General features: G+C 42.7%; 1 protein-coding gene across 1 annotated transcript in view; it reads left to right on the top strand.

The window, feature by feature from the left end:
• Nucleotides 1–13,814, top strand: part of arvcfa (ARVCF delta catenin family member a) — a 39,550-nt gene that overhangs the window by 6,130 nt on the left and 19,606 nt on the right. The window contains exons 2-7 of the mRNA XM_695909.9: nucleotides 1,816–1,929; nucleotides 2,235–2,342; nucleotides 5,256–6,081; nucleotides 9,300–9,483; nucleotides 10,043–10,160; nucleotides 13,051–13,216. Coding sequence (XP_701001.5) covers nucleotides 1,816–1,929; nucleotides 2,235–2,342; nucleotides 5,256–6,081; nucleotides 9,300–9,483; nucleotides 10,043–10,160; nucleotides 13,051–13,216 — 1,516 coding nt within the window. The remainder of the gene's footprint in view (nucleotides 1–1,815; nucleotides 1,930–2,234; nucleotides 2,343–5,255; nucleotides 6,082–9,299; nucleotides 9,484–10,042; nucleotides 10,161–13,050; nucleotides 13,217–13,814) is intronic.

Consider the following 13,814-nt stretch of genomic DNA (forward strand, 5'->3'; position numbering starts at 1 on the left):
CCTATTTAGTGTAATTTTTTTACTTAATTTATAATAAAAGGACATTTCAACCAATCTGAGTGTGCAGCACTGTGGATAAACTTGAATCGCGACCCCAATAAAGGGCAAACAACTTACATTTCTATGGTAACATTTACATTTAGTCATTTAGCAGAAGCTTTTATCCAAAATGACTTACAAATGAGGACAAGGAAGCAATTTACACAACTATAAGAGCAACAATGAAGAAGTGCTGTAGGCAAGTTTCAGGTATGCAAAGAAAGTGTAAGAAGCAAAACAGTAGTATTTTTTTTAATGCAGTTAGTGGTGGAGTCAGAGAGGCAATTGCAGATTAGGAAGTGTAGTGGAGACTAAAAAGTTGAGTTTTAAGTTGTTTCTTGAAGACAGCGAGTGACTCTGCTGTTCTGATGCAGTTAGGGAGTTCATTCCACCAACTGGGCAGATTGAGCGTGAGCGTTCGCGAAAGTGATTTCTTCCCTCTTTGGGCTGGAACCACGAGGCGACGTTCATTCACAGAACGCAAGTTTCTGGAGGGCACATACATCTGCAGAAGTGAGAGCAGATAAGAAGGAGCAAAGCCAGAAGTCGCTTTGTAAGCAAACATCAGAGCTTTGAATTTAATGCGAGCAGCAACTGGCAGCCAGTGCAAACGGATGAGCAGCGGAGTGACATGTGCTCTTTTAGCTTCATTAAAGACCACTCGTGCTGCTGCTGTCTGAAGAGCTGAAGAGGTTTGATAGAGTTAGCTGGAGGCCCGGCTAGTAGAGTTGCAATAGTCCAGTCTGGAGAGAACAAGAGCTTGAACAAGATGAGCTGCATGTTCAGATAGGAAGGGTCGAACCTTTCTGATGTTATAGAGTGTGAATCTGCACGATCGAGCAGTTCTAGAGATGTGATTAGAGAAGTTTAGTTGGTCATCAATCGTTACTCCAAGGCTTTTTACTATAAGCTTGTGCACGTAAACTCAAAAATCATTCATAAATGGTGATGGCATAAAGAAAAAAAATTAATTGTCCTTTTTTAATTCATAGACTTATATTTCTTTATTTTTGAGTTGTGCATAGACATAAAGGTTTTGTTTAAACCTGTATTATATAAAGTAGTATCAGTGGCTCTTTAAAAAATACATTTGCAAAAAAATTCAGAAACGGCTCTTTGTCGAAAAAGCTTCCCGATCCCTGTTCTAGACAAATGTTATATCATATGAAATCTCGTTATCACAATACTTCACAACAATATTGTCGATTTTTCCAGTATCGTCCAGTCCCAGTGTGTGTTCTCTTTTGAAAATGTGTGTATGTCTCCTGAAGATGCATGCGTGTGTGTTGTCTCTTGAAGATGCATGCGTGTGTTTTAACTCCTGAAGATGCATGCGTGTGTGTTGTCTCTTGAAGATGCATGCGTGTTTGTTGTCTCTTGAAGATGCATGCGTGTGTGTTGTCTCCTGAAGATGCATGCGTGTGTGTTGTCTCTTGAAGAAGCATGTGTGTGTTTGTGTTGTGTTTACGAAGCTGCGCTCATATATAATTCAGCCCTGCTCTGGGAGGAAGTTCTGCTTATTTCTCTTCAGAGTGTTTGCAAGTTGCTGGATTGAGAATAATTGAGTGAAATTGCCCAGAGGTGATATATACATATATATACGCACACACAAACGGCAGTGTTTGATCAGAGGGCTGTGTGTGATCTGATGATGCTGTTTTATCTGCTGATCGGGACGCTGTGGTGAATGAGTGAGCTGGAGGACCCGCGTGATTCAGGCTCAGATCTGATGCTCTTCTCTGTTTCTTCTCTGTTCTCTTTCCTTTAATGCAAAAGAAACCGGACCCTGAGGAGCTGCCGACCCAACCCTCGTCTCCAGATAACCCAGAGCAGGAGATTGTTCAGGAGACGGCGGATTCTCCATCTTCAGATGCCGTCGCAGAGGCACATGTAGGTCGAGATTTCTCCGAGCTTGCATCTGCTTAGTATTATTATATAAAGCATCACTGGGTGTCATTATTAGGCATTTCAAAAAGGATTTGTGTCTTTAAATAATCTAGATTTGGAGGAAGAATGAGATTATCCTGATGTGCTCTTACATGAAGCATTCATAATAGATCATGCATGCTTTATAATAATGTCAATGAGAGATTACTGTGGAGAGTCATGAGGTGGTGTGTGGAAGATTATTCTAGTAAGCCAAAACTAAGGCTAAAACTATTGGTCAAAATATATTTGTGTGTGTGTGTGTGCAGACGGAGAGCTCTGGGATTGGCACAGAGAAATCGTCCAGTCCTGACAGCGAGTCGAACCCACTTAGCTCCAGCAGCTCTAATGAACAGGTCATTCCCAGCGTCCTGAAGGTAAATGATACACACACACACACACACACACACACACACACACACACACACACACACACACACACACACACACACACACAAACACACACACACAACACTCATATAGTAACACTCATATAGTACTGAACAGATTGGTGTTTCTGTGTAGAGTTTGCATGTTCTCCCCGTGTTGGCGTGGGTTTCCTCCGGGTGCTCCGGTTTTCCCCACAGTCCAAACACATGCGCTATAGGGGAACTGATCAACTACACTGGCTGTAGTGTATGAGTGTGTATGTGAATGAGTGTCTATGGGTGTTTCCCAGTGCTGGGTTGCAGCTGGAAGGGAATCTGCTGTGTAAAACATATGCTGGAATAGTTGACGGTTCCTTCCACTGTGGTGACCTCTGATAAATAAGGGACTAAGCTGAAGGAAAATGAATGAATGACTAAATGAATGGCCCAACTGACCCAGCCGGGACTCGAACAAGCAACCTTCTTGCTTCGAGCCCACAGTGCTAACCACTGCACCACCATGCTCTGTTCTAAGTGGAATATTTGAGGAAATCATATTCAAAATTTGAAGTTGATATCTCTAAAGAATAAGCTTTAAGTAGGATTTGTTTGGCCGCAGTACCAGACATGACCACTAGGTAATATTCAGTTTCCATTTGTGACCCTATGTAGGCGAACCCTATGTATTGAGGGCCACCATGCTGCCTTTATGACATTATTTACATTATATTAAGCCATACAAGTCTTAATACCCCATGTAAGGGGCACACATTGGCACATCCATGGCTACTTCATAGCTTGACACACTGCCCACTAGGCCTGGGGTTTTCAAACTTTTCCAGCCCGCAACCCCAAATTAGTGACTCACGAGACTAGTAGGCACAGTGTTTAACAGCTTTTAACAATGTTAGACCCAATCCCAATTGTACCCCTTAGCTCTTCCTCTTACCCCTATCCAATGCTTAAATTGTGAATTGCAAGATCCCCGAAACCGATCGGGGTAATGGATCCGGCATGTTTCCAGAAAATGGAGAGGTGTTGCGCATGAAAGTTGGGGGGGTGGAGGTCTCGCAGACGACAGTGAAGAGAGTTGGGGAGTCACGGAAGAAAGCTAAAGTGAACAGCTGATAGGAGGAGGCCGGTTGGGGTGGGGGATCGGTAAAATGAGGTGCCGGATCAGATTTCAGAGGTGCCGGGTCCGACATGTATAGACACAAATTAGGCCCTGCCCCTACCCATTGTTTTGTTCATTCACGTGAACGGGAAGGGGTGTCCCAATTCTCCTTAGGTGTAGGGCTAAAGGGAAGGGCTAGATACCCCTTGAAACAGAGATTTTTCAGGACCACACTTGAAACCAACGGGTACGAAAATTTCCCAGAATACACCATCCACAGCAGCAGCATGGCTGCACACAGAAATGAAGAGATCAACAAATTACTATCATTAGTATCAATTTTTACGACAAACAAGCACATGTTTAATATATTCATAACCACATTCGTGTTTTACCGTCATGCCTTCCTGATAATGTCTGAGGCGTCAAAACTAGATTAAGACCTATCCTATCATTAAAGTATACACACAGTGCACCACATAACTGTAGAAGCATGTTGAAGAGATGCACTGCAGTGTTTTTTTTTACATCAAGTTTTTGTTTTGTTTTCTTTCTAGTTTAATGTTTAATAAGACTAAATAGTCTCGCTTCTGTTTATCTAACCAACCTTTTGTCTCAGAACAATCCAACTCACTGTTTAACATTTTAAAGCTCAGGTCGTATGATAGTACCCAGATTAGAAAAGTCCACTAAAGGAGGTTGAGCCTTCTTATATATGGCTCCTAAACACTGGATTAGCCTTCCTGATAATGTATGTGGCTTCAAAACTAGAATAAAGACCCTTTAAAATCATTCATTCATTTTCTTGTCGGCTTAGTTCCTTTATTAATCCGGGGTCACCACAGCGGAATGAACCGCCAACTTATCCAGCAAGATTTTACGCAGCGGATGCCCTTCCAGCTGCAACCCATCCCTGGGAAACATCCATACACACATTCACACACACTCATACACTACGGACAATTTAGCCTACCCAATTCACATGTACCGCATGTGTTTGGACTTTAGGGGATCCGGAGCTCCCAGAGAAAACCCACGCGAACGCAGGCAGACAATGCAAACTTCACACAGAAATGCCAAGTGAGCCGAGGCTCAAACCAGCGACCTTCTTGCTGTGAAGCAACAGCACTACCTACTGCGCCACTGCTTTACCCCAACATTAAATTAAAAAACGCTGAATTCCGCGATCTATAATCCAGAATAATAACTCCTGTATAGTCGTCCCACAACATCCTGACACTCGATGACACTGGAATCCCCTGTCAGAAAAGTCTAGTGGCTGTGAATGCCCTTTTTACAGTATCTTCTATAGTGTTAGTGTTGTTTTTGGTGTGTTTACATAGATCAGGGGTCACCAATCTCGTTCCTGGAGGGCCGGTGTCTCTGCAGGGTTTAGCTCCAACTTGCCTCAACACACCTGCCTGGGTGTTTCAAGTACACCTAGCTTGATTAGCTTGTTCAGGTGTGTTTGATTAGGGTCGGAGCTAAAATCTGCAGGACACCGGACCCTCCAGGAACAAGTTTGGTGACCCCTGACACAGATGAATATGGCCACTGTGTAAATACACACATCAGTCACGATCATCGGTCTCATGTGTAGTACGAGCTCGCGATAACATATGATGATGCTGTAGTGCTGTCCCATTATTTAGGGGTAAATGTCGATGCCCTTCCCCTTTCAAGGGCCAAAGGGAAGGGAAAGGATCTTTTGGAGAGGCGTTTAAAGATGGCCGCAGAGTGAAATGACTTACCTTAAGGGGACTTGGCTAAATGCGCTGACCTCTGTGTTTTTCTTTCTCCATCTACAGGAGAGTTCATGTGAAGAGTTGGACGACTCTCAGACATCATCTCCAGATGATCAGTGTGTAAATCAAGCAGAAGCTCCTGATGGATCTCCTGAAACGGAGGATCTTCCTCCTCATCCTGAACCCAGCTTGACGTCTGACCCTGCAAAGGAAGATCTTAAGGACCCGCTGGCTCTCTACAGTACACTACCAGCTCACAGCATGACCCTGCTGCACGGATTAACCTACCATCCATCCTTTCCCACCAGAAACTATATACCAGAGAACTGCTACACGCTGCCGCTGCACCGGGACAGCTTTCCAAACCGGAAATCGGAGCAGGATGTCTCCGCAGTCAGCCATCCCGTCCATCACATCCGGCCGACTCTGGATCTGTCAGCAGATGATCACCTGGCACCGCTGCAGCACGCGTATTTCCAAGACCTCTACCGGACACTCATCCCGCAGAAACGCGCCAGCATGGTCAGCCTGGACACCATCCGGAAGGACCCACGCTGGAGGGACCCAAACCTGCGGGAGGTCATCGCCATGCTGAGCCACCCCATGGACCCGGTGAAGTCTAACGCCGCCGCGTACCTGCAGCACCTCTGCTACGAGAACGATAAAGTCAAGCAGGACGTCCGGCAGCTGCGCGGGATCCCCGTCCTGGTGGGGCTCCTGGATCACCCCAAACCCGAGGTGCACCGTAAGGCCTGCGGAGCGCTCCGAAACATCTCCTTCGGCAGAGACAACTTCAACAAGGTGGCGATCAAGAACTCGGACGGCATCCCGGCGCTGCTGCGGCTGCTGAGGAAGTCCAATGACGTGGAAGTCCGAGAGCTGGTCACAGGTGAACACACCACTACACCAGCACCCAGCTTACTTTATACACTGTCAAAAATGGGGGATCCACATTTCGTGTGTATGGGTGTTTCCCAGTAATTGGATGCAGCTGGAATGGCATCTGTTGTATAAAACATATTCTGGAATAGCTATCGGTTCATTCCGCTGTGGTGACCCCTGATAAATGGGGGACTAAACCGAAGAAAAATAAATGAATGGACTTTGCAAATACTCTCTAAGTATACACAGTCTGCTTGTTTAATTTTCAGATGAGATATAAACAAACTACAGCCAGCTTCAGGTGTCAGAATATGAGTTAATTTATCTATGAAGTTGCATCAGTGTCAAAAAATCTATTCATCTTTTCCTCGTCTCCAGTTTGGGGATTGAGTTTTGCTGATGACCGTGTGAACGCCGCAGCCTTATTGGCGAAGCATCGCAGCAGAAACTACACAGATCACTGATTTCATCTCAAAGTGAACGTTTATGCAAAGCTCATTAAATTCACTCATTAATGAGAAGCTGCTGATCAGACGCAGAATGCTTTTAGATGGAAAATATGAGGATGCGACTTTGATTAAATAACGATTCTTCTGGGAATCTAGAATGTGAAAATATGCAGATTTTGAATGCATAAACAGAGATTATAATCAACTGCGTCCTCATGACCTGTGCAGTTATTAAAGGTCAAAGTGTAACTCTTCATGCAAAATGTTCATTCTTTTTCAAATGTTCCTGGCATTTTTAACTTTACACATATCCTTTGAAATGTTCTGGTGCTACAAAAATATCCTTCCTATTGTGATAGAAGGAGGTTTATCGTTTGCTCTTTTTTGAAGTGTGAAATGTAAAGTTTGTAATGTAAATTGTTTGTTTGCATTGAAGGTAGCGCTGTGCAAATAATCGAAACCAAATCGCAGTTTGAAACATTGCGATTAGTTATGCAATATGAAATATATATGAAGAGTTCAGATGCAGAACCCTGTACATCCATCAGAGCTCTTCTCTTGTAAATGAGCATTTTCTATCAGGCTCCTCTGAATACGTTCAGAAGTTTCCTTTTATATGTAAAGATGAGGTGATTAGCTGGTAAATAAAATACCTTTTTGTCATAAAAGTCACTTTAGGTAATACTTTGGTTTTTAAGAAGGGAGATTTTCTTCTGCGTCAAAACCAGCTGAATCCACGTCTGCTTTATAGCAAAAACCTCTAAATCCACCTACTGGAACACGACAAAGTAATTAGCTGAAAATCACTAAAGATGCACTTAGAAATTATTATACCAAACATTAAACACATTACACACACACCACCTGAAATTACAAATATATAAATCTGTCAAGTAAGTGGCGGTTCATCCCGCTGTGATAAACCAGGGAAACAGCACAAGGAAAACGAATGAATGAAATCTATCAAGTGCATTAATCAATAACAATAAAACTGACATTAATTCAGTCTGAACAATCTGCTGTCATGTCTGATATTTGGGATTTAGAGTTAATGTAAGTAGAGCAGTGTAAACATTGTAATTTAAGCTTGGCAGATTCAAATAATGCAGTGCAAAACATTGTGAAACATCAACATCTGTGCATTGTCTATTAATATGAAAAGCTTATCAGACATACAGGTATTATGAAGTAATAATGTACAGTTTTATACATTATATTTATCTTTTATAAAATAGCTCGCATTAGCACGTAAAACACAAGTTAAGTCTACTGGGCAGAAAGGGGATCTCTCTCAGATGCTTTCAGTAGCTGTCATTTATTCATTCTCACCATACTCAAGGTCTTGATCTCTTGTTTCTCCTCATAGCATCCTCGTGGGATAAATGAGCGGCATCTTAACTCTGTCTTTGGTGAAATGCAGTTGCTGTTTAATGTATAGTAAATCCGAGAAAATGGATTAAAAGTAGCGTTGCTGCGCAAAAACATGTTATGAATGCATGCTGCACTTCCCGCTGTACAGTGTGTTTTCTTTTCCTTATAGCGCTCAGAGTTTTGAGGTAAGGGACGTCTTCATTTGCCATTCACTGACAGCCTCATCCAGTTCATCAAACTCCGTCTTTTAAAATCGAAAGTGCCTAAATGATCTCATATTTGGGGGAATGGCGTTTAGCGACCTTTGCATCTGAACTCTTCATATGTAAACAAAAATAAGGAATAACATCTGAGGTGAAGTGCTTGAAAGCCAGTCCACAGATTATTAAACATGCTAGACTTTCTGCGATGGTGTCGTGAGGCATTGCAGACATGCTATCGGTTGTCGTGAGCTATGCCTTTTACACGAGAACAAACAACTGAATCTTGTCACGACGTCCATTTATCGTTTACGACTCCTCACGACACTCTACATTAAGGAAGTTGTGCCGGAATCGTGTGATCTGACCGGGGCTTTATAACTAGCCAATAGAGTGAGCACTCTTTCATTCTGCCCAATCAGAATTGCACAACTGAACTACGCCCACAATAAAAAAACAGCTTGACGCTTGAATTAAACCGTAAATCAAATCGCAATCGCAACATCCGTCAAAAAAATAAACCGCAATTAGGTATTTTCCACAAATTGCACAGCCCTAATTTAAGGACACCAATTTGACCCCTTTTCAAGATTTTATATAAATCTTTTGTGTGTGTAAAGTTTCAGCTCAAAGCACTCATCATAATATTTATTATAGCTTTCTGAAAATGGGAAATTTGAGCTGTTAAGACGCTGTAGCTGTTTATGTTGCCTGTGCCTTTAATGCAAATGAGCTGGTTCTCTCCGCCCACCATTCCCACGTGCATGTCAGCGCCACAGAGATCTCTCAGTATTGCTCTGATGGGTGTAGCTCTCACCTACTGTGTCTTATGTAGATAAGCAGCACAGTGACAGACAAGAATGAAGCAGATCTCCTTTACTACAGTAAGAACTTTCCCAACTATTTGATGTATTCGATGTGGAGTTAATTCAAGCCTTTCTGCAATGATGAGTCACACACAATGTCATTATAAAGTTTGCGTGCATGCGCACACACACACACACACACACACACACACACACACACACACACACACACACACACACACACACACACGTGTTTAGCTTTGAGGGTTTTTGCACACAGATGTGGCAGGATACAGGTTAATATCCCCTGCTGTGTGGATATCCTTTATGCATGCCCTTGTTAATAAAATAAAAATCTCCCTCTGTCTCTCTCTCTCTCTCTGTCCTCTGTTTGTTCAGGAACGCTGTGGAATCTGTCGTCTCACGAGCCGCTGAAGATGATGGTCATTAATCACGGCCTGCAGACGCTTACGGACGAGATCATCATCCCGCACTCGGGTTTAAGAGGAGACCCCAATGATCCAGCCCGTCCCGGAGACCCAGAGTGGAACACCGTCTTCAAGAACACGTCTGGATGCCTCAGGTTCGGTCAGCACACGAGAGGATGATGTTTTAAAGGGAACCCTGGGAACAAACACTTCTATGCCTGAATGCAGTGTTTCCCAACCCTGTTCCTGAACGCACACCAACATTGTCAACCTCTCCCTGCTCAAACACACCCAAATCAACTCATCGGGACATTAGAAGAGACTCCAAAAGCTGAAGTCAATGGGTCAGATAAGGGAGACATCCAAAATGTGTACTGTTGGTGTGCCTGCAGGAACAGTGTTGGGGAAAAAAGATCAGCCGATCTAAAGGGTTAATGCTGAAAACTGATGATCAACAGTAAAAATGACGCATTGTCCCTCTTAATCCCGACAGGGAAAACCAGCAGCACTCAAGAATGCATGAGTATCTGCTGTCAGGTCTTTACAATCAATAAACGTGATTATAAAGGAAGTCAATAGGGTAAAAACAGCAGCAACATAACCAAAAGGGAGTCAATCTGAACAGCACACAAGGGTTAAAGAGCTTTATTTGGATTTCACAGAGACTTTTTTTCACAGATTTGATATGATGTGTGACGCTGTGTGTGTTTGCAGGAACGTGAGTTCAGACGGAGCCGAGGCGCGGCAGAGACTGCGGGAGTGTGACGGACTGGTGGACGCCCTGCTGCACGCGCTTTACTCTGCCGTCGCTAAAAGAGACATAAATAACAAAGTAAGAGTTTAAATAGAAATCCAGGTCACGGCACACCTGCACATCAGCTGACCCGCTCACATCTCAGCACAAAAACAGTAAATAACATTACCCATGTGAAAATAAGGCTTAGAGACAAAGCCCTCAGCTCATTTAAAGGGATAGTTCACCCAAAAATGAAATGTCAAACTAATGTCGAGAGGATCACGTCCTTATGATTGATCACAGCTGGTCCTGCATTATCCAATTCATGATTGACCAATCAGACGACTCCTAAGCCACTATAAACACCCCATCACAGCCGTCAAAACTGATCACTATTATTTACTCTCCCGCAGGTTTTTATAAATCAGGTTTCTTTCTTCTGTTGAACACTAAAGAAGAAAGTTTGAAGAAAGCTGACTTGCATAGTAGGAAATTACTGTAATGCACTGCATGTGGAGAGTAGCAGGTCAGCTAAAGCCCGTTTGCAAATGGTGCAAATCGATGCAGCACGCCAGTTAACTGGTACTCGCAAATATGACCACCTTTTCCCAGTATTAGCATCACTTCATTGGTTGCCAGTTCATTTTAGAAGACAGTTTCAAGAGTTCACCCTTAGCTGATGATTGATTATAAAGCGTGTTTGGCATGCTGTCCTGGGAGAGAGCCCTGAGCTCATAAGATCCTCAAGCCTGGGGCTCCCTCCGGTTTGCAGGGCGAGAGAGGGAGTTTGAGCTCAGGTAGATTTGGAGAACTCCTCTGTCATGGTGGCTAAAGAGCAGACAGTAGTTGCTCTTTAAAGAGATAAGTACTTGGTAGGAGCATGTCTATGGTGCTGATTTGGATTAGTCAATCAACTTAAGCTGCATGTTTTTGGACGGTGGGAGGAAACCGGGGAACCCGGAGGAAACCCAAGTGAGCACGGGGAGAACGTGTAAACTCCGCACAGAAACGTCAGCTGGCTTGGTAAAGACTAGAACCAGACTGTTTTCCTGCTGCGCCACCTTTACTCATCTCTCATCTGCATTGACTTCAGCGTTTCTCTTCTTTCCGCTTTACTCTTTTCATACTACCCTGATCAACATCATCACCAGCATGAGTTCTGCAGGAAGACCACATCTCCCATAATTCAACACTCAGACACAGATAGATCAAAATACCCCTTTGTTTGTTGTGAACACTCGCCCTCTAGTGGATGAAAATACACACTGCGTCTTTAACAAAGAGTGAGTGCATCTAATCACACAATGTGCGGATGTGAATCAGCTCATCAACCAAAATAGACTCAAATCTTAGTGGTTCAACACATGCTGCTGTGTATACTCAACATCTTCAAAATGACATGCTGTGCCTTTAATAATCTTATTTTCAACATCACGTTTTTTTGTGTATTTTGATGCTCCATTTAAGTATTAGTTGACTGTCTGCTTTATATCTGCTGATTCTGCTCCTTCAACAGACATTTAACTGACTATAAGAAACTTAGCTAGTACATGTCAACTTACACTAACCCGAACCCTAACAGTCTACTAATAATCTAATGAGGATTAATTGGCATGTAACTTAAATTCAACAAGTGGACCATCTAAATAAAGTGTGACTGTCATTTCTAATTTCCGAGATGCCAAGAAAAGTTTGCAAAGACATTACGGGCCCTATCATACACCCGGCGCAGTGTGGTGCAAGGCGAGGCGCAGTAGTCTTTTGGTAGTTTCAGCTTGGCGCAAGAGTGGTTTTGAGGCGTTGCGCTACGCTGTTTAAATAGTAAATGCATTAGCGCTCATATGTGCGCCCAAAGGCGTTCTGGTCTAAAAAGGAAGGCGTTCTGAGGCGGACCGCTGGCGCGTTGCTATTTTCAGAAACTATAATAGATTTTTCATTAGACCAAACCAAACCCGGTCTAAACTCCAGCGCAGAGTTGCGCCTCGCTTACACACTGCTTAATACACACAAGAGAGCAATAGGCAAATATCTTTACATATGAAAACATTTAAATATTAAGGATATATATAGGATATAATAAGAATAGATATAGGATATAAATATAAAGGATTAAAATATTACAAAACATATTATTTTCTAGCCTACATAAATATGAAAAATCACTGCTTTCATGTCTTCTTCATCTCGGGAGGCTTTTTCAGTTCATTCATAACAATTTGCTTTTGTATAATGTTATTATTATTAGCAGTATTATTTATTATATCCATATTTATATTTGTTTTATTAAAACAAGCTTAGATTTGCCCACCTGTCAGGTTTTAGACCATATGGGGCACAGCATGTGTTTTAGGATATCACTCAGGTTTTTCAGCACACTTCATTATTATTGTTCATTTATTAGTTTGCTGGAAATTAGAACTGAATTTAGAAATAGTTATGAAATGAATATTTGTGCTTAACAAATGCAATTAATTATTTATAGGCTAATTGATGTCTGTGCGTAAAGGTTTCCCTATCCAAGAGTGAAAGTGATCCATTATCTCTCATTCTCACGCAGTAGATGCTCTGTTTAACAGTTTTCTGTTAAAAACTGTGAACTGTTTACTTGTGAAATGCTCATTTTTTCCACTTAGACTTACTTTGCGTCCTGTAAATAGCGAATGCGCTCTTGGCGTGACGCAGCTGGCTCTTAAATGGAATGAGAGATGAGACTCTGATTGGTTAATTCTCAAAACACACCTATAACTCATTAAGAAAATAAACTCAACTCTTGTAGACCATGCGCCACGGCGCAAAGCAGGTTTTCCTGTCCTTAAATTAGCAAAAACGCGTTCTGACACGCCCTGAAAGCGTTTGCGCCCTGCGTTTTGCGCTCTGCGCATGGACCGTCAAAATAGAGCCCTGTAAAATTAAAACCAATTCAAACTAGTATGTAAAGCTGCAATCATGTCTGTGTATCTGTGTTTCTCATGTGTTTTTTTTGCAGTCGGTGGAGAACTGTGTCTGTATCTTGCGTAATCTCTCCTACCATGTGCACAAAGAGGTTCCCGGAGCTGAGAAATTCCACATCCAGGCGGCCAGTCACAATGCCAAACCAGCAGGACACCACAAGAAGGACAAGCCGGACTGTTTTGGCGGACGGACAACCAAAGGTTAGACATTCACTGAAACAACATCCAAACTGTTCAGAAGAAAAACAGACATTCGTCTTCATATGAGCTGTTCACATGGCACAAATGTTGGGGCGCAAGTTTAAATGGTAGGTGCTTTGCTACAGCATAGGTCTCAAACTCAATTCCTGGAGGGCCGCAGCTCTGCACAGTTTTGCACCCTGATCAAACACAGCTGCATTTACACTGCGTGGTTCAAGTGAATTTCCGATTTCCTCAATTCCGATTTTTTTCGGTCATGTGGCACAGATCAGATATGGCCCGTGTACGTGTAAGCAGGGACAAATCACATGGATTCCGATTTCAGTAATAACGGTAGACTAATTACCTCAGATAAACGCAGCGAACACAAACATAAACCCTGTATCAGAGCTGCAGCAAGGGTTTGTCAGTCTGTCATCCTCTGAGAGAACGGTTGATTGTGCAGCGCCACTCTATCAGATTCAAGAACTGTGAAGAGATGATGACCAAACACATCCACTAAACAAACAAATACACTTCTTGTCTATAGTCTTGTTGTGGATCCCGGGTGTAAGAGCAGCAGATGATAGCTTGACTTCTAGTTGAGCATTTAGAAAAG

This window comes from Danio rerio, chromosome 10, assembly GCF_049306965.1.
Source record: "Danio rerio strain Tuebingen ecotype United States chromosome 10, GRCz12tu, whole genome shotgun sequence".
Classification (NCBI taxonomy): Eukaryota; Metazoa; Chordata; class Actinopteri; order Cypriniformes; family Danionidae; genus Danio; species Danio rerio.